Raw genomic sequence first — 19568 nt, 5'->3', positions numbered from 1 at the left:
AACCCAGGCCTGCAGGCAGTGGACATTGTCACCTGGATGGGATGAGCCATCCTTCCACTCTGTTCCCTCTGGGTAGGTGAGGACCAAGGCACCAGGAAGCACAAATTTCTGCTCTCTCTGCTGCTGCTCAGTTCTGTCCCACCTTGGAGCTGGAGAAATTGGGTTTCCCTCCTCTAGCTGTGCTCAAAGGCACTGGGGGGGATGGTGTGCCCCCAGACTTTTCAGCATCAGGAGCCACGAGAGGCAGGGGTGTGCTTGGGGGATTTTAGCCACTCAGTTCTTGCAAGGCAGCGGGGATGAACACAGCTTTCTGTAGCCTTGTAAATCAGCCAAGCTTAACCCAAGTTTCTCAGAGACCATTTCAGGGAAGGCGCTTTCTATGAAAATTGCCCCCGTGCCAAATTGAAAAGTCCTTTCCCAAAGGGCCTTTCAAAGGAAACAGCTCAGCCGTTCTTAGAGCTGAGGCAAAGCCGCATCTTTCTGCCTTAAACTCGCTCTCAGAACCAGCATCCTCCAGAGCCAGGCCCCCAGCACCCTCCAGCTCAGGCCAGCAGTTAACGTTTGACACAAGCAGCCAAACCCAGGGCCCGTGTGCCCACGATGCCCACACCATGCCCAGGCTTTGCTTTCCTCTCTGGTGACCGCTGTTGTTGTTCCAGGAGAACCCGTACCTGTGCAGCGACGAGTGCGACGCCTCCAACCCCGACCTGGCCCACCCGCCCAAGCTGATGTTCGACAGCGAGGACGAGGGGCTGGCCACGTACTGGCAGAGCGTGACGTGGCGCCGGTACCCGGAGCCGCTGCTGGCCAACATCACCCTGTCCTGGAACAAGAGCATCGAGCTGACCGACGACATCGTGATCACCTTCGAGTACGGGCGCCCCACCATCATGATGCTGGAGAAGTCGCTGGACAACGGGAGGACTTGGCACCCGTACCAGTATTACGCAGACGACTGCATGGAGGCCTTCAGCATGCCAGCACGGAGGGTCCGGGACCTCTCCACCACCAGTGCCAACAGGGTCCTCTGCACGGAGGAGTATTCCCGCTGGGCGGGCTCCAAAAAAGAGAAGACTGTCCGGTTTGAGGTGCGGGACCGCTTTGCCATCTTCGCCGGCCCTGACCTCAAGAACATGGACAACTTGTACACCCGGCTGGAGAGCGCCAAAGGGCTCAAGGACTTCTTCACAGTGACCGACCTGCGCATGAGGCTGCTGAGACCTGCCCTGGGGGGCACCTACGTGCAGAGGGAGAACCTGTACAAGTACTTCTATGCCGTCTCCAACATCGAAGTCACTGGCAGGTAATGGCTGCTGTATTTCTTTGGGTGTCTCTCCCCGGATGAGAAGAGGGTTGTTTCTAGAAAACTGAGCCATCAACGCTTCTGCTGACCGATGGATAACCATTTCTGCCTCTAATACCCCTTCTCCCCAGGCAGGGCAGCAGATGTGTCCTTGCAGGGAATGGCTGGGGCACCTCCAAGGCTGTGTCCTCCTGCAGCTGGTGCTGGGGGAGCTGGGACATGGCTTGGATGGACACTCAGGGTCTCAGTTCCCTCCAAGACCCCGTCCCAGCTGTGCAAACACCGCCAGCCTTTACCCAGATGTCTCAGGGATGATGCTGGTGGATCTGGGGGGCGGAATGAGGCTCATCCCACTAAACTCCAGCTCCCTGCCAGTACAAGCAGGGTGGGTCATCCCCAGTCAGTCCTGCACACCCTGAGCAGCCCCAGCCCTGGCAGATGAAGTTTGAGGTGAGGGTAAACCCCCCGACAGATCTGGGGCAGAGGAAGCAGGAGAGGGTTTGTTTCTCCTGGGTTTTGTTTTTCATTTCTCTGTACGATGCCATATGTTACGTTATGACATCAACCAAAAAAGCAAAGTAAGGTGGAAAAGTGCCGAGATGGCTGATTTCCCATCCAGCTTGTGCGAGACTTACAGGCGAGAGGGGAAAAATCTCTCCATCACCCACCCCGTGCTAACAAGCATCACCACAGCGACAGAGGAGCCGTTTGTATCGGTTCCAAACTGTTCGCTTCTGAGACTTGCAAGTAGAAATGTTTGCAGGTGCCACTGAGGCTGGCTTTGAACGGGCTCCAAGGGGAAGGAAGCTGCAGTGAGGGATGGGAGAGCCCTTTCCACCCGCCAGGGCAGGCAGGAGGCAGCAGTGAGGGTCTTTCTCACGGCCTGGTGCCTCTCTGGGATGAGCAGCTGTGGCTCTCAGCGGGGCTGGGGGCATGTTGGGATGCGCACCTTTGGGATTGCTCAGGGAGGAGCCCTGGGGGGCTCAGGCACATGGGCAGAGGAGTGGGAGAGCACTTCCACGTGTGTCTGGTAAATTAGGACTGAACTTGTGATGTCAGTGCTTGTGCAATGAGCTTTGGCTTCTGAGTGCGGTGATCAGCACAGATAACCAAGGACTTGTTACTGGCCCCGCAGCAGCCTCGGGATACCTGATGCTTCAAAGAGTTAAAACACTCGTGCTGTCCCGTGAACACCTTCCTCCTCTGAGCCATTCACCTTTCCTGCCTGCCTTGTTGCTTCAGTACTTCGGACTTCAGGCCATGCTGGTGGGATTCTCCCCAGACCAGCACCTCGCTCTCAGCTGTCCTCCTCCCCCCTCCCCAGTCCCCCACCAGCTTTTGAACTCACTGGCCAAATTTAATACCATTTAACAGTAGTAGAGATTGGTTCAAGACATCAAATCCCTACAAATTCTGTGAGAAGAGGCAGCTAAGGAAGGAGAGAAAAAACCCTTTCAAACACACCCAGGGCTGGGAGAGTCACAACCTCTAGGAGACATCCAGAATTCCACAGCCACCCCGACGGCAGCTGAAGCCAGGGATGGCCGGGCTGCGGACGCCCTGTGGAAGCTGCAATGCTGCTTTTTAGCCGTGGCCAGCACGAGACAGGTTGGGGTTTGTTGGCTGATCCCTGCCGGCCTCTCCCCGGGCTGGCGCGGGGCCGGCGTGGCCGCCTGCCCACGGCTGCTGCAGAGCGGCGGCTCCTGCTCCGCCGCTGCCCTCCCGGCTCCCTCCGCTCGCCAAAACCTGCCCAACCGGCTCCTCCAGTGCAGCCGGGCCGCTGGGAGGAGAGGGCTTTTCCTTGGCTGGGAACAGGGAAAACTCTGAAATCTGCTTTTATCACCCCAAACTCTCAAGTTCTGAGCTATAGTAAGATGCAGCTTTGCACTGCTCCAGGTTGCTGGGCTGGTTCCCAGGAGAGAGGGACGCTTATCCTGGACAGGGAAGAGGTCAGTGCCTGTCCTGTGCTGACTCTTCCAGCCCCCGTGGGCACAGGGCAGGGAAGGTGAGCAGCTGAGGAGCTGTGGATAAGTGGTGTATAAGATGGAGGAGCTCCCTGTGAATTAACTCTGCTCCTGTGATCATTCCAGTCCCAGCAAGCAGGTTTTTGCACTGAAAAGCAATCTAATTCCAGCTGTAAGCAAAGCCAGTTACAGTGCAGGGACTAAAACCAAATTAAATCTTGTGTATGGCTCAACAAGGAATGGGTTATTGAGAGGAAGAGAGGAGAAATCAATGTGAGCCTGACAGGAGCACTGTGCAGGGAAGGGGGGAGGAAGAGTGGGCAAGAATGGGGATGGACACACACTGCCTCTTCCAGGACGTGTTGGAGGAACAGGAGCAAAGTGCCTAGATAAAACTGGGGTAGTGTTAGGGACCCACTACAGGGGGCATGGAAACAAGAGGGAAGATGATTGTGAGGAAATGAGGGGTCAAGGGCAAAAAGCAGCCAGAAAATTCCACCTGCACAGCAGAGTGAGCAGCCCTGAGAAGCTGAAGGAGCTGTGCTGGCCACAGTGTGTGGCAGTGAAGGAGCAGTATGTGCTGTGACAGTGGCATTGCCTGTGTCCCTGCACAGCACCGGGATCTTGGCAGTGCCCACAGGGTGATGAGGCACTTGGCAGCTCATTTCCAGTTGATGTTCATGGTCAAAGGAAGAGCAAAACACTTTGCCCTCAAAGCAGACCACGAGCCCCAGTGGTTTCTTGTGCTGCAGCCTTAACTGCTGGGTTAGGAGAGGTTTCGGTATCCCCTCAGTCCATGTACTCCTGCTCCCCATCCAAGCACACCCCATCCTTCACGCCTCAGCTTCACACCAAGGAAAAACCCCTCACCGCAATCCCCCAGAGCTTTCAGGAAAAGCAGAAAGAGACAGAGCAAAGGACAAGGGGAAGGAGTTTTCTGCTTTCTCTTGCCCTGTAGGCCACAGGGTCTGGTGAATCCTGGAGGTCACTGCTTCATTCCTGGGTGTTGGTGCTGTGGGCTGGTCCCTCAGGGTCTCCTCTGCATCTCCTCCTCCCACAGCCTCAGCCAGGTCCATCTCTCCGTTCATGGCTGACGGTTTATTTTTACTCTCTTTCTTCTTGGTATCTTTTTCTTTTCTTTTTTTTTTTTTCCCCTTTCTTCTTCCATCCTGTCCCTATTGATCTGCAGAGTAACGGGAGATGCAGAAGAGTCAGGACAGGAATAGACACAAGCAAGTCCTTGGCCTGTGTGCTGTGTGAATGCCAGGCAGGGTGGGGAAGGGAAGTGGAAGGACTTTTCCCCACAGATCTCTCTGTTCACTGCTTAATTTTCTCCTCAGAGCAGCAATGAGCTCGGGCACGGGTGAATGAGCTTTCCCTGGCTGCCGGGGCTGGCGGTGAGAGCCGCTGGTTCTCCTTCCATTCCACCCTGGCTCTCTTTGGAGTAATTTCTTCCCCTTCAGAACGTCAGTCACTGCCGTGCTCAGCAGGGCACGCTCCATCACGGAGACATTAATAAGCTGTAATTGAAGTTAATGTGCCATGGCCAGGACATGTGGATCCAGTTAGGAGAAATCAGATTGAGCAGAAGTGAATCAATTTTAGGCTGATTATTAGGATTTCTCTCCTCTGTCCTGCCCTGCCCCAGTGCATGCACTGTTTGTCCATCTTGCTGGTGATGAGCAGTCGCTGGAGGAAGGCAGGAGGAGGGAGCATCCCTCATCACTGAGCAGCTCCATGGAACAGGGCCTCCTCTCGGGCTGCACTCAGGCCAGAGAGGCACCAACAAGATGAGGTTTCTAGTTCTGAAGTGGCATCTCCTTTCCTCACTTCACCAATTGCTTTTCTCAGGGTTTTCTTAGGCTTTCCTTGGCTGCTGCTTTGCTTACACCAAAGAATTAAAGGGGAAGGCTCTTTGTGCTCCCCTGCCTCTTTCCCTGCTTTCCCCTGGTGTGTTTCATTCCATGCACAGATGCTCTTCAGGAGGATTTTCTCTCCACATGACTTGGAGAGTTTGTGCCAGTGGAGCAGAACAGCTTTGGCCAGCCTGTTATCCTGGTGCCAACAGCCAGGATCAGGCACTCCAGACCTGGAAGATCAAGGCCACCCCCAAAAGCATCTCCTGCAATAAATGGAGCTGGAAATGGTCAGTGGTACCCACACACAAGGAATATATTTTTCTGCATTTGTGGTGAGTTTTGAGATGTGGAGATGATTGATGCTGAATTGCTGTTAAAGATGAATGAATTCCTGGTCACTGCCTCCTCCTCTGCCCTCCCAGCCAGCTCAGTGAAGGCAGCTCAGGGCACTTCCCCTGTGGTTGTAGCTCAGCTTGAACCAGGGGTGCCAACACAAAGCACATCCCAGCTGCCCCTGAGCTGCTGTGCCCTGGTTGGACATTCCTTCTTCTGGCTCTGTTGATGATGTTGTGAGAGATCCTCCAGCTGATCTTGACTTCTCCAGCAAAGCTGTCTTTAAATTGGAGTAAAGGTTTAGTCCGTGGAAGAGTCTCTTGTTGAGGGTCTCAGACCTTGTGTGATGGCTGGTGTCCTTGTTGAGCATCTTGCCCTGAGGAGCAGGGTGGGACCTGCACCAAAGGGGAACAGGCAGGACCTGGAGTGAATGATCTGTGAGAGTGTGGGCTTCCCCAGCTGAGCTTGCCCAACCTCAGTGCTGGAGCATCACCCCCAAAATAGCCACGGGCTCACCCAGACGTCCCCCAAGAAGCAGCCCAATGCCCCTGCAGCCCTCAGCCAGCTGATGCCCACACTTGGCAGCTTTGGGATGACCACAAAGACCAGGGCAAGCACTGCCTGTGCCCATCCCTGCTCCTTCCCCTGCAGCTCCTGGCAGACAGAACTCAGGTGCCAGGAGGGAGCAGCATCCTCGTGTCAAGGACGGCCAAGTCTGTGGCAACCGTGCGCCGTGTTCCTCAGCTCGTCCTCGCCTCCATGCTGGGCGGCCCCCGAGAGCTGGATGGCTGAGCTTCCCTGGCATTCCTCCAGGCTGGAATTATCTTGAGTTCAAGCAGAATCTTGCTGTTGGTCATATAGTTAAATTAAGCTAACGTGCAGCAACTGTTTGCTGGAGTCCTGCAAAGGTTTCTACTCCCACTGCAGCAAGGTGGGGAGAAAACTCTCTGAGTGGAGGGAGGGAGTGAGAAAGAAACCCGGAGAGCTCCTCCCTCCCCCAGACACTGCTGACACTTTGTCGATAGCCAGAGACAGATGCCCAAGGTCCTATTACCTGCTCCTGGCTTCAGTTTGTGAAGGGTTTTATTCCCCCTCTGATTTTGTTGCCGAGCTGTGTCCGGCCCTGAGCGGATAATAGAATTTCATCGATAGACTGAGAAGGTGATGTATGTTAAAGCACTTAATATAAAGAGACTTCTACAGGAGCCCAAATTCAATTTGGCCAATGAACTCAATTGCAGGCATTATTGCATTCCAGGAGAAAGACCAAGAGCATTTATACACATTACTCTGCAAATATTTATGTTCACATATCTGTGTGATGTCCTCTTCACCCTTCCTCCCCTTCTGCTGGCCGACCCCCTAATGGGGAAGTTTGGTTTCGTGTTTGCTTTTTAAGACAGCTTTGAATATAAATAATGTTCCACCAGTCAGCAGGATCTTGACAGCTGGAGAGTGTCAACTTATTTAAAATAAATAGCCTCTCGGATGGGAACAGCCAGCTAGCGTGCTCTCCACTTTGGCATCTTTTAAATTGTCTCATCTTTGTAACCCAAACCTCAAATCATTTCGGAGGGCAGTGAGGAGGATTCCTTCCTGCTGGGAGGACTCACCCATCCCTACCACACAACCAAAAGTAAAAACCCACAAGGAAAATAACCCGCTCACAACCCTCTGACCTAACTCAGGGTTTTTTTCAGTTCTTTGGCTCTGCACAAAGCAGGGAAAGCCAGAAGTCTGTCACCGTGGTTCAAGCTGAAAAAAACAATACATTAAAATGGCTTTTCCTCTCCTTCAGCCCCTGGACCACAGCCTTGGGTAAGCTCCCAGCCCTGCTCCTGGCATGAATGAGCCATCGTTGCCTTCTTCATCCCCGTCAGCCCTGCTCCAGGACTGGCAACAGCAAACCCCTGCCAGAGTGATCTCCCAGCAAAGCAAATCCTGATATAAATGCTCTGCACAAAGGGACTGTGCTTCCATGGCCCAGCCATTAGAAGCTATTTTTACCTGCTTCCACACGCACAGATGGGCCAGAAACAATCCAAGCTCAGCACCCGTTATGCTTTGCCCAAAAGATTTGCTTCCTGCTTTTGCTGAGCTGCCAAAACAGTTGCAAAAGAGCAGGTAGAAGTGGGTAAGTGATGGCCAGGCAGCTGCCGGAGCGTGCTGCGAGCAGCGCTGAGGATGACAATAGAGAGATGGAGAAGAGTTATTCATGTTTCCCCGAGAGCCCAGATCAGTTGAAACATCGTTTTCCTTGGGGACAGAGAGGAAAGAGCTCCCTTCAAACACATCATCCCATGAGACTCATTAAAGGCTCATCAATTACAGTGAGAGCAAACAATTCAGGGGAAAGCTCTGATAAGCCTTCCTCTGGCCGGCAGTCATTAGCAGCGCTCCCGAGCCGCCTCTCCCCGGCACCAGCACCGGCAGAAAGGGAGCAGAGGGGCAAAGCCAAGCCCATGGGGGGAAAAGCAGGAGTGTGATGGCTCGGGAGCCAGCAGGAGGGGACCAGCAGTTTCCAAAGTATCCCTGTGTCCATGCAGAGCATCCTCACGGAGAGGAATGTGCAGGCTGGGCTGGAAAGAGGCTTGCAGGGGAGGTGGTGGCCTTCTGCTGCTCCATGTCCAGGATTTTCTAAGGAGCTCAGGGCAGTCAGTGTTGTCTCATAGGAACTGGGCAAGAGGCACAAGGGAGCAGCTCTCTGGGTCCCCACCCAGCAGTTCCTCCAGCCCTACCCAGCACAGCAGTGTCACTGCATCGGGCCTGGGGGGTGCCAGCACCCCAAGGCTGCCCCATCCCTGCAGGAAGGGAGAGGGATGAGGAGATGCTCTTTGCCTTTCCCTGCCTCTCTTCTCTGCTCTGCAGGTGGGGTTGAGGACAGGGAAGAGGTTGTAAAACAAGTAAGAATCCTTGGAAGGAAAACAAAGGGCTGGGATGGCTTTTAAAAATTAGTTCAAACGTCATTATTAATGAAAGCTCAGGGAAAGGGGCTGTTTTCCCACTCCCAGCACAGAGGGAGGTTTGCTGCAGGTTTGCTGCACTCACCCCCTCCCTGTGTGTGGGCATCTTCTTCCCTCACACGTGGGCTTGGCACCAGACACCTCTCCAGCAGCTCACTGCTGTGACCTCCAGGATGCTGATGTGGAGAACTGCAGAAAAGTGTTCTTTATGGCTGGAAAAAAAAAGAAAAGAAAAAAGGAAAAAAAAAGGACACTTTCCTGTAAACTTTCCTTGGCGCTCCAAGCTCTGTGATGTTCCCTGGTGGAGGCATTGGCAGCATCAGACCACACTGCACCAGTCTGAGGGAAGCTGAATGACCTGCACTAAAATAAACTCATAAATACCCCTTTGTGCACACTGTAACATCTTGGGGCACACATTGCTCCGACCACTCCTGCTGAGAACACTGTGAGCCAGTTTCTGTTTAATGCCAAGTGCAGTGGTGTGACCCACTGCCAGCCTGGTGCAGGATGGGTGTCCCTGGTGCCCGAGGGTGCTGGGGTCCTGCTGGGTGTGCTCTGGGGCTGCTCCCCATCCATGGCTGACCCTACACAGGCTCTGAATGCTCACTGAGAAACAGCACTGTCAGCACAGCCTTGACCCACGAGTCAGAGAGGAGAAACACTCCCAGCTCCTCAGATCTCCTCCAGAGCCAGAGAGACCATATTGCAACCAGCAGAGTGCTGGAGCAGCCCCAGGGCTGGAGCGGGGCCGGGGCTGCCTTCTGCAGGACACAACGCAGGTGTCTGCCCCGCTGCTGCTTTTTAAGCCTCATTGCTAAGTAGCTCCTAACCTTTCCCTTCATCCTCTCCTTCCTGCCGTGGCTGGGCGCCGAGGAGGATGAGCAGAGGCGAGCAGGACTAGCAGCTCCCACCCAGGGGACTGGGCTAATGCCATTTACTCCAGTCTCCGCCAGCTGAGTCTTGGCTGGGGGAAGATAGGCACAGACCATCAGTGAGCACGTGTCCTTGGGCTGCAGGCCCAGACAAGGAGGCTCAGAAGCCTGAGGAAGGGGTTGAAGCTGAGCCACTGAGCCCGAGCTGCAGGAAGGCTGGGATGCAAAAACCTCTGCCCAAAACAGGGCTGGCTGAGGGTGCTCGGCTTGGTTCACCATTAAATAATGCAGCCTGATTGATTGGGCTGGAAAGTGCTGTGCTGCGGGGTCAGCCTGCTGGGGTTACAGTTCCCTGCTTAGATTGATGATCCTCAAAGGTCGAATTCAGAAAGCAATTCCCTGGTAAAATTGATCCTTTGGATAACAAAACTTTTGCACAGTGGCAAAGAGTCTAGCAGTGAGAAACATCAGTGACCCGGGCACAGGCAGGCAAGGTGAACACCTGCCTCTGCTTCCTCTTGACTTAATTTTCCCTGTTTACACCAATTAGGAAGTAAGGGTCTCCCCTGGGAAGAGCAGTGCTCCATCACACCTGGCTGGGGGACATCCATGGGCTCCCATCCTGGGCAGGAGGCAGCTGTGGCTGCACCAGGAGCTGGTGCTGGGCTCTCAGCCCTCCCCAGCAGCAAGTGAGCAGCGTCTGTGTACGAGCAGACACTTCTGGCTGCCTCCTGCACACACCCGTGCCTCAGCAAGGCTGGGTCCCACTGCCTGGGGGAAGCTTTGTGGCTGGAGCCAAATTAATGGTGGACAGGTCTCGCCCTTCTGCACTGCAGCAGCTCGGAGCCAGAAGCACCCCGAAATGCCTGCTTGGCTCTTGGTGGGGGATGCCAGGAGCAAGGATGTGTTACGTGTGGAGGGTGGTGATAGAGGCTGCCCCAGGCCACTGTAGGGCAGGTGGTAGCCACTCAGGGCTTATGTCCCCACTATGACTGGTCCTTGACTCACAGGGTCAAACACTGGAGCCAAGCACCACCCTCCACCTCATCCCAAACTTTTGACAAAAAAAGGGGTGTGACAGTCCCTTCCATCCTTGTACCCACTCCCCTGGGGCTCTTAAACCCCCCTTGGCTGGATGCTGCATGACAAGGCTGTGGCCTGGAGCTGCCCCATCCCCTCGCCCCCATCAGCGGAGGAGGGAGGAGAGCTGCAGCTCCCGAAGCTGTTGCTCTGTTCAGGCAGGGCCCAGAGCAGCAGTGGTGAGGCTTTGACCTGCTTTAACCCACTATCTTGCCTGCTTTGCTCTCGTCTGCTCATTTTGAAGTGAGAGAAGGAGGCCACGCAGTGTGGAGGCTGAATAATTCAGAGCCAGGCTCCGCAGCACCCCGGGGCTGGGCAGCGCCTCTGCCAAAGGGCTGGGACAGCTCAGCTGAAATCCTTCCTCACCAGAGCCAAAGAGAACCTGCAGCATCTGAAATTCAGCATCCCTCCTGGCTGTAGGTACCAGCCAAAGCCACTTCCTTCTCCTGGATGCTGGGACTCGTGGCTTACTCCCAGAGCACCAGTGCTCGGAGGCTGTTAGTGCTTTCAGCCGTGACGCAGCATCTCCAGCCCTCACCAACACACGGTTTCAAGTGGAGCATGCTGAGTGTCTGTCTCTGCTCCCCAGGCCACATTTTCTTCTTTCCTCCCTTTCAGAGGCTGCAAAATTCCCTCTTCTGCTTGGTCAGAGACAGGGCAGGGTTGTAAGATGGGGAGAGATTGTTCATCCAGCTTATGTTTAGCCTCTGAGCGGGGTTTGCTAGAATTAAGGACAGGGAGGGGAGGGAGAGGAAAAAAAATCATACATGAGGTCAGCTTATCCAGCCATGCGTGAGGGGAGCACAGCAAAGGAGGCCTCAGTGGGTCAGGCAGGTGGCTGGGGAGCTTCTTTGGGGGCTCCAAGGGAGAGGGGGAGAGGCACCAAGAGCAGGAGGCATGCGCAGCACCAGCACCCAGACTCCCAGCTCCCAGCCTGATCCAGGCTGTTTATCCCAGAGCAGACAGAGCACGAGGAGCAGCAGGCCATGCTTCCTCTATCTTCTCTGCAGGCAGCTCATTCCCCCAGCTCCGCATCTCTTGAGCCCTGTAAAAGGAAGCACTGCCCCATCAGACTTCTCCACCCCTGCACAGAAGGCACAGCATTACTGTTTTCTAATGCTTCTGCTTCTGAGAGTGTAAATTATTGCCCAAAGCAGGGAAAACCGTCGGGCTGTGCTAGGGATCGGCTGTCTGGAATGAAATGAGATGTTTTGGTCCCCGAAGTCTCTGTCTGATGGCCTCAGCTCGGGCCCAGGAGTCACCAGAGCCACGTGTGAGTTATGGGCTCAGCCTCTGTGCTCTGCGCAAGTCACCTCCGGAGTCTGAGCAACAGGAATTATTGTGCACGGAGATAATTATTCCCTGCATACTGCACTACAGCTCATTAAAAGTTTCTTAATGTTTGCAAATTGCTGAATAGTGTTTTTAGTTGTTGCCTTCTCTGATGAGGCGGGGACTAACTGGTGGATTCTGGTGGTGGCTTGTTGTCTGTGTTATTTTGGTCACAGCAGGCTGAGGCTGTGCTGCATGTAGGGAAAAGGGTTTGTGCTGGGCAGCCTCATACCACGGGAGAAAATGCTATTGGCTTTGGCACAGTGCACAGGGGGCAAGGGCTGACAGCCATCAGGGTTAGCCCGGCTCCTCCATCCAAAAGCCCGAGGCTGCCTCCAATAAAAGCTTCCATCTGAGGTAGTCACCCAGATTCCTGTGACAGCCTGACATGTGAGTGACGCCTTCCTGGTATCTCAGCTGGAGATGCTGACTTGCCATTAAACAGTCTGTGCTCCTCAGTCGGATGGTGGGAGTGAAGTGTCTCATCTTGGACGAGAGACTGCAGATCTGCCCTGGGCGAGGAAGTGGACACTGAACCCCAGCACCAGATACCTGGGGAAAACTGCTGAGTTCAGTGAGAAGAACCTGCAGGAAGAGCAGGAAGGGGTGACCAGCCCAGCTTCAGCACATTTTCAACGCTACGCTGGGGGCAAGGAGGAGCAGCAGTAACACCTGACAGCTCTCCCCCTGTCTTCTTCCTCCAGGTGTAAATGCAACCTCCACGCCAACCTGTGCACCTTCAAAGAGGGCAGCCTCCAGTGCGAGTGTGAGCACAACACCACGGGGCAGGACTGCGGCAAGTGCAAGAAGAACTTTCGCTCCAGGTCCTGGCGAGCAGGGTCCTACCTGCCTCTCCCTAACGGGTCCCCCAATGCATGTAAGTAACCTGCAGGGAGCCAGCCCTGCCTTGGGCTGCTCAACACCCACAGATGGGAGCGGGTGCTCATCTTGTCCTTCTCCAGCTTGAATCCATGCAGGATGCTCAGCTTTCCAAAGGGAAACGGGTTCTTACCCCTGTCTTGGTACAGAGAGAAATGAAAGAGGATCTGGTTGGCTGCTGGTAGAGGAATGGTGAATCTAAATGATGGTCAAGAATGGGGAGGATGACCTTGGGCCAAGATATAACCACGGCTTCGGGGCAATGCCAGTTATTGCCCTTTGACAAAGGCGTTATTCAGCACAGCAGAGCTCTGGCTGTCGAGCAGCCCTGGGGCTCTGTGCTGGCTCTGCTCAGCTGCAGGAGTGCTGGCTGCGCTCTGGATCCCGTTCCGTGCGTGCCGGTGTTCCAGGGAAGCACTGCGAGCTGCGGTCCCCGTGCGCAGCCCCAGCCTCCTCCAATTGCTGCTGGAACACGGCTCTGACAGCGGTGGCGGCGCGCAGGCGAGAGGGAGGATGCATTCCCACCATCCTCCGAGCAGGGAATTGGGGCAGGACACATCACAGATGGGCCGGTTCCTCTTGGGTTCCTGTCCACTCCACATTAGCAAACTTGTTTAAATGTCATGAAGCTACAGTAGCCACTCCAGCCTTTCAAGCACCAGCTTTGAGCATTACCAAAGAGAATCTTTGCTCTCCCTCCCCCCAAAGTTTTTGAAAGATTTATGTGCTTTAAGATGATCAAAGCTGAAATTCAGGCTCCGAAGGCCATGACGGGAATGTTTTGTGTGTGCCAGGGCTGGTAGACGAGCAGGTTCTTTGAAAGGGAACGAGCTTGTCAGCTCCCACCAAGCGGCTGCATTGCTTCAAAGGAGCCTGGGAGAGTTTCTGGTGTTGACAGGCACAGACATGCTGTTCTCTCTTTTTCCCTCCCCTCCGTTCCTTGTGTCTCTTCCTATTTCTCTTTCTCCTCTGCTCTTCCTTTTCCTATTCATCTCTCTTCCCATCTGTCACTCAGTCTTCTTCCTCCTCCCCACCCCAACTCTCTCCTCTGCTTCCTTCTCCCCACATCAACATCCTCTTCCTCTGCCCCAGAGGCAGTTCTCTGAAGCCCTCTCCTCTTGGTAGTCCTACCTCTTCCATCACTGCTCCTGTGCTTTATGTTCATGCAGAGCTGAGACTTCCCATGATTCACCCACGTGCTACAGCAGGGAGGCCCATGGCCTTTAGTTCCCTGTTCAGACCCTACAACCTGTCCTCAGCCCAGTGCTCCTCCAAGGATGTGCTTGTCCTTTGCTGGGCTTTCACAGCAGCCCAAGGAAATGGTTAACAGAAAAAAACCCATCAGCAAGGACCACGCTGGTTTTCCTTCCCCGGGTGAAAGGCTTGAGATGCCAGGAGCCCAGACAGCGTTGTCTGGCTGTTTCTGTGCTTTGACAAAAGCAGCTTTTAAGCTGTAGCAGCAAACTGATGTGCCTGTGAGCAAGCCCCCACTAATTAGCTGCTGTTGAGTCCCATGTTGTGTGTCTGTATGATCTTCTGATGGTGTCCTGCTTCCAGTGACTGGGCTTCCTCTTGTTTTTTCCAGGTGCAGCTGCAGGCTCAGCCTCTGGCAGTAAGTAAAACCCTGAGTGAAACGCTGGCATTTAACACCTCGGTGCATGATCCTTGTGGATGCCACTAAGAAAAAAAATATGGTTATTTTCTATCCATTATCATTTTCCAGGCAATAAGTCTTCCCTAATTGTGCCTCATTTTCTGTCCTGTCAAAGAGTCTTATATTTTCTTCCTCTGACTTCAGTAGCCTCATTTTGCCTCTCCCTCTGGCATGGTTTCCCCCCGTGAGGTTCGTTAGTATGGCAGCCAGAAAGGAAATAAAAAAAGACTCTTCAAAATCACCAGTGCTCCCTGTGAACTCCCCCCTGTCCCCCCCAGTATTGCAGAATTGCTCTGAGAAGGAGCTGGGTGTGAATTATTTGGTGTAGGACCCAGGCTGGGTCACCTTGGTCTATCAATAAAAAAGCATATAGAGTGTGTGTACATCTGTATGTACACGTGTATGTATATGAACATATGTCTGTGAGGTGTCAGCAGCAAAGGCAGCAGAGCTCAGCGGGGATTTCTGCTGCAAGATTGATGGCAGGAGAGGGCTCCTTATTTAACAAAGCTGGAGGTAGTTTGATATCAAAGAGCCTGGAGTTTTGGGTAAGCAGAAGCCTGGGTTTGAGTGTTGTGGTTTGGAGTGCCCCTCCAGAAGAGACAAATCAGGGAGCTGAATGAATAATGAATTCTTTGGTTTGCAGGCAAGTGGAAAGAATTGGAGGAGGAATCGTTTCAGGGAAATGCAAATGAAATTGCAATTAAGAAAAATGCACCTAATAGAAAAATGGAGGACAGGTTTTCTGGGTAAATGAACCATATTTAGGTTTTTAGCAGTTAAGTGCTTGAAATTTTCAAATAAAAATTAAAAGTCTCCCTCAAGTAATTTAGGATTTAAAAAAATAAATGTTTCAACAGTCCAAAATATTCTTCACCTTTCTGTTCAAAATCATTCTGATAATTTTTTTTCTTCCCATTTACAAAGCTTGGCATCCTCAGCACTACTTTTGTTTCCCTGGAAAACGTTCCCCATCAAGATTTTCTGCGGGGCAGAAGCCAGGAGGGTGCTGGGAGTGATGTGCAGGAGGTGGACAGGAGGGATTTGCGTCCAAGGCCAGTTAAGGAGAGATTATTTAGCCCACATAGGAGACTAGAAGTGACCTAAATTAAGTATTTAAACTAGCTCAGGGCTATTATGAAATTAAGCACGATAATCTGCATGAAGCAGTGGGACAAACAAGGACAGGAGGGCAGCAGGTGTAAGTTAAGCAGGAATTTGTGTCCCAGTGTTACTCCAGTCGGGGCTGTTGTGGGGAGCAGTGGGGTGGGATCGCTCCCACCCGGCTCTGCGGGGGCTCTGCTGACCCCAAGCCATCCTAAATTTGAAGGGTGCCACTGGAAACAAACACGTGCCAATGGTCCTGGTTGGCTTTGATGGTGGCAGGCAGTCTGGTGAGGGGTGGCAGCAGGGAATGGCACTGTGGAAGGAGCACAGCTGGGCACGTAGGCACCGGGCACTGGAAGCACAGCTTGGCCTGGGGGCTCCTTGGCACCTCCCACCCGCTCCTCGCCCCATCCCTGCCCAGACATGCCTCCATTTCCCCTTTTCAGCTTAATTGGCAATTAGTTTATGATCGAGCTGTAAGTATTTAAGCCAATATCTGCACCAACAGAGTAAGCTGATACAGCCCCAGCCTGCAGCCCCTGCTCACACACACACATGCCCTCGCTGCGTGCAGCGTCACCGAGCCGCCGTCGCCTTAATCCTGCCAGTGCCCCAGTTGTGACTGTGCTGAGAAATCAGTCACCAGTTCAGCCCAGCAGCAGCAGCCTCACGGGTGTGCAGGCTGGCATGGAAACCCTCCATTCCCCCCAGTAAGTGCCTCCCAACTCTTCTCTTTGCTTGTCAGCGTACGAGCGACCTCAGCGAGCAAACACGGCAAAAACCACCACTGCAAAAACCACCACCGCAAAAACCACCACCACCTCAACCACCACCACAACCACCACCACTACCAGCAGCACCCCCCTACCAGCCACCACCAGCCAGCCAGGTGGGTGCCATGCTCCCTGCCCCGCTCTGAAGCCAGGACTCTGTTCCCAGGCTCCTCTTTCAGCTGCTTCCCACGGGGCTGCTGTGTTGGCAGCTGTGGGTCTCTGCTCTGTAGGATGATAAAGGGACGTGGATAAAAATCACCCTGACTTGGTTCGCTTCCCCCAGCCTCCAGGAAGCCCTGGTTTGCTGTTGTCTCTGGCACAGCTGCCAGAGATGCTCTCACAGCTCCATGACAAGGCAGAGCAGGAAAGCAATGAAGACTTTACTGATCCGTAATAAATTTAAACCACATCTTTCTCTGGAAGGAGGGGGGAATTGAACCCCATCCTGCTCTATCCCTGACCTCCTGCCACTTGCCACCAGACTCAGAGCAGCCCACAGGCTTTGCTCTGTCCTTGCTGGTTGTCCCAATCCTGCACCAAGTCCCTGTGGCCAAACTCATGGATGTAATGCAGGTGCAGTTTTCCTAGGGCAGAATTCCAACATTCCCCAGGTGGCCGCTGTCCAAGCAGCCCGGGAGCGTGCAGGGCTGGAGCTCACACACGCGCCAGAAACATCCTTTCCTAATTTCTGAAATCACCCTGTGGAGGAAAACTTTTGTCCTTCTTCTGGGGGTTCCTCCTTCCCTCCCCCTGTGAACAAGGAGACAGTGTTTTTCCTTGTCTTTTGGAAATGAGCAGATAAAACTTAACAGCAGGACATTTTTTTAAGCTGCTCATGGGGGAATTAGACACGCATTCCTCCCTTTGCCATGCTTTCAGGGCCTGATATTTCCCAGGAGGACGTTTTACACCCACAGCATGTTAGTAACAGTCTGTCTGGGGGAGCTGCCAGAAGCCAGTCAAAGGGATGAGGAAACTTGATTGCATGTTTATGCAAATATAGATATATTCATGGAAGTACCCTGCTTGAGGAGTTAATCAGGGAGCCGAGGGTTTAGGTGCAACTTCCACAGAGTTGGAGTGACCCTGGAAAAAGAGTGCAAGGCTCAGCTCTGTTAGGAAGAGCTCCTCACCCAGACCTAAGCTGTACCTGTGCAGGAGGAGGTTCATCCACCCCCTAGCCTGGAGCTCACACCATCCCCACAGCCCCAGCAGGGCCAGGTGATCACAGCTGCATCCACACCATGCACTTGGGGCCATCTGATTTTTATCCATGCTCACCTGTAGTGACATTTTAGGGCTATTTTTTTTGCTGTGTTCATGTGGGTAGCTGCTTGGTGTGTCTCTTTTACAATTTGCAGTGTTCTGTGGCACCTCTGGCACAGGCAGGACAGTGTCTCTATGGGGTTGGGGTGCTGGGGGTAACCTCTCCTGCCAGGCTGCTCTGAGGGACCTGAGAGACATCACGCACCTCAGGGTTTATTCCTCCTCCAAAACCTGCTTCCTGGGCAGAGAAAATGTTTTCCTAACGCTTTCATTAACTGATGGCAAGGGACAAAATTAATAAATTGCAGCCCAGCTGCCAGATCCTTGGCTTGATACAGCCAGGCCTGAGCTCCGAGCTCCTCACCCCCATCCAGATCCCCATCTGTGCTTCTCCAGAGCCAGGTCCCACCCCAGGATGGTGTGCCTGGGAGTGGTGACAGTCCCTGGAGGGGCTGCTCCACAGAATAGGGTAGCCAGGACCACCCAGCAGCTCAAGGACCTGCTCTTACCTGGGCAGCATGAGGGGTTTGATGCCAAAGGTCCACTGTGTGCCCTTGACCAGCAAGAGAGAATCAAGGCACAGCTTAATTCTGATCTCCTTTTGGCCTGAGATGTTGCTCCTTCTCTGTGGAAAACGTAAAGTGTTTCTTTAAATCCATGACATCCCCAAGAAGCTGCAGATCTAATTCACCTGGGCCTCAAGGGAGACACCTTGTGAAAGGGGTGACCCCCTGAGCTCCTGGTAGGACATATTTGCAGGAGGTGACCCCCAAGCAGGGTCAGAATCCCAAAGTGAGATACTCTGTTGTAACCCCCTTCTGAATTTTAGAAGCATTAAAAATCCCTCCTTGCTTTAAAGCCTGACATTTAAACCAGTGCTGCCAGAGCCCTGTCCCATCCCCACGCTGTTTCACCCTCTAATTGACACACTGTCTTCTGCCCTCTGAATTTCTGCTTCCCACCATAAGCAAGCATCATCAGACCAGCCTCTGAGTTTGCCTCCTCTGTGCCCGTGACAGAAACACAGAAAAAATCAGGTATTTAAAGCCAGCCCGACGTGTTTTTCCCTTCTCCCCAGTGCCTCCGCACACCAGTGGGTAGCAGCACGGCAGAAGCAGCGTGGCACGTAGGCTAGAGGAGTAGATTAGATTTGGGTTGTCTCTGGGTTGCATGGAGCTGCTAGACATCTGCTTCCTTTGGCTGCTCGTGGTGTTTTCCGTGGTCAAGGTGGAGCTGTGGTCGTGCTCGTAGGATGCTTTTTGTGCCCAGTCGTGCGGCGAGAGGGGAGAGAGGGATGAGTTCATGGGCAAGGGCTGTGGTCTGAAGGCAGTGGAAGCTGCCAAAACGGGTGGAAGGAAAAGAAATCGCAGAGTTACCCTTAGGAGGATGAATTAAGTGCTATTCTCCTTTGCCTTCTGCAGTTCTGTTATTTCAAAACCTTCCTTGAAGCCTGTCAGCTTCTTCCTTGCCATTTGTTATATTTTTTCCCATGTTCAAAATAAGCAAAAAAGCCCCAACTTTTCTTTCTTTTTTTTCTTTTTTTTTTTTTTCCTGCTGCAATTTTTCTCCCTTTAGTTCATGGCAGTCTCAGCAGTGCCAGTTCACCTCTGGGAAAAACAGGACCAGCCTCAGCCCTGCTGGGTGGTCACGAACTCCAGCAGAAAGTGAACACTGACAGCCTGGCTTTGGGGAGGTCCTGCAGGAAGGGATCCCACGTTTATGTTTTGAGAAGGACTTTTCCAGGCTTCTCCAGTGCTGTTTTCCCCAATGGTTTTTGCTATGAAATGTGACTTCTTGGTTCCATTTATTCCACTTCCTCAGAAGCCCACCAGAACAGCAATTCCATCAGAGCTGCCCATCGTTTCCCATTTTTATGAAGTGGGTCTGGGGCAAAACGTGTTTCTCTCCCCCTCCCAAAATGTAAAATTGTCCATTATGGCCCAGAGCTACAAAGGGAAAGGTTCTCAGGATAATGAGCATTAATAATTTTCTTGGCTCTGTAAATGCGATTGAGTGGAGGTGTATGTGAATGACTAAAAAGCAAAATGCCTCCAGGGCTGTTTTTTATTGTGACTCTAATTAAACCCTTGCCAATTTGCACAGGGATTTTTTCATATTCTCTTTAACACCGTATTAATATCAATTGGTTTCCATTTTCCAGCTGAAAAGGACAATGTCTA

General features: G+C 53.1%; 1 protein-coding gene across 3 annotated transcripts in view; it reads left to right on the top strand.

The window, feature by feature from the left end:
• NTNG2 (netrin G2) overlaps positions 1 to 19568 on the top strand; it is a 47422-nt gene that overhangs the window by 20735 nt on the left and 7119 nt on the right. For 2 of the 3 annotated variants that reach the window (XM_039561435.1, XM_039561434.1), the window contains exons 3-7: positions 660 to 1303; positions 12414 to 12586; positions 14174 to 14200; positions 16095 to 16238; positions 18357 to 18425. In XM_039561435.1, the coding sequence (XP_039417369.1) occupies positions 660 to 1303; positions 12414 to 12586; positions 14174 to 14200; positions 16095 to 16238; positions 18357 to 18425 (1057 nt within the window). The remainder of the gene's footprint in view (positions 1 to 659; positions 1304 to 12413; positions 12587 to 14173; positions 14201 to 16094; positions 16239 to 18356; positions 18426 to 19568) is intronic. The other variant, XM_039561436.1, reaches the window with a different exon arrangement.

Source organism: Corvus cornix, chromosome 17, assembly GCF_000738735.6.
Source record: "Corvus cornix cornix isolate S_Up_H32 chromosome 17, ASM73873v5, whole genome shotgun sequence".
NCBI lineage: Eukaryota > Metazoa > Chordata > Aves > Passeriformes > Corvidae > Corvus > Corvus cornix.
The sequence above is the reverse complement of the archived record's forward strand: the minus strand, read 5'-3'. Positions and strand labels throughout refer to the sequence as shown.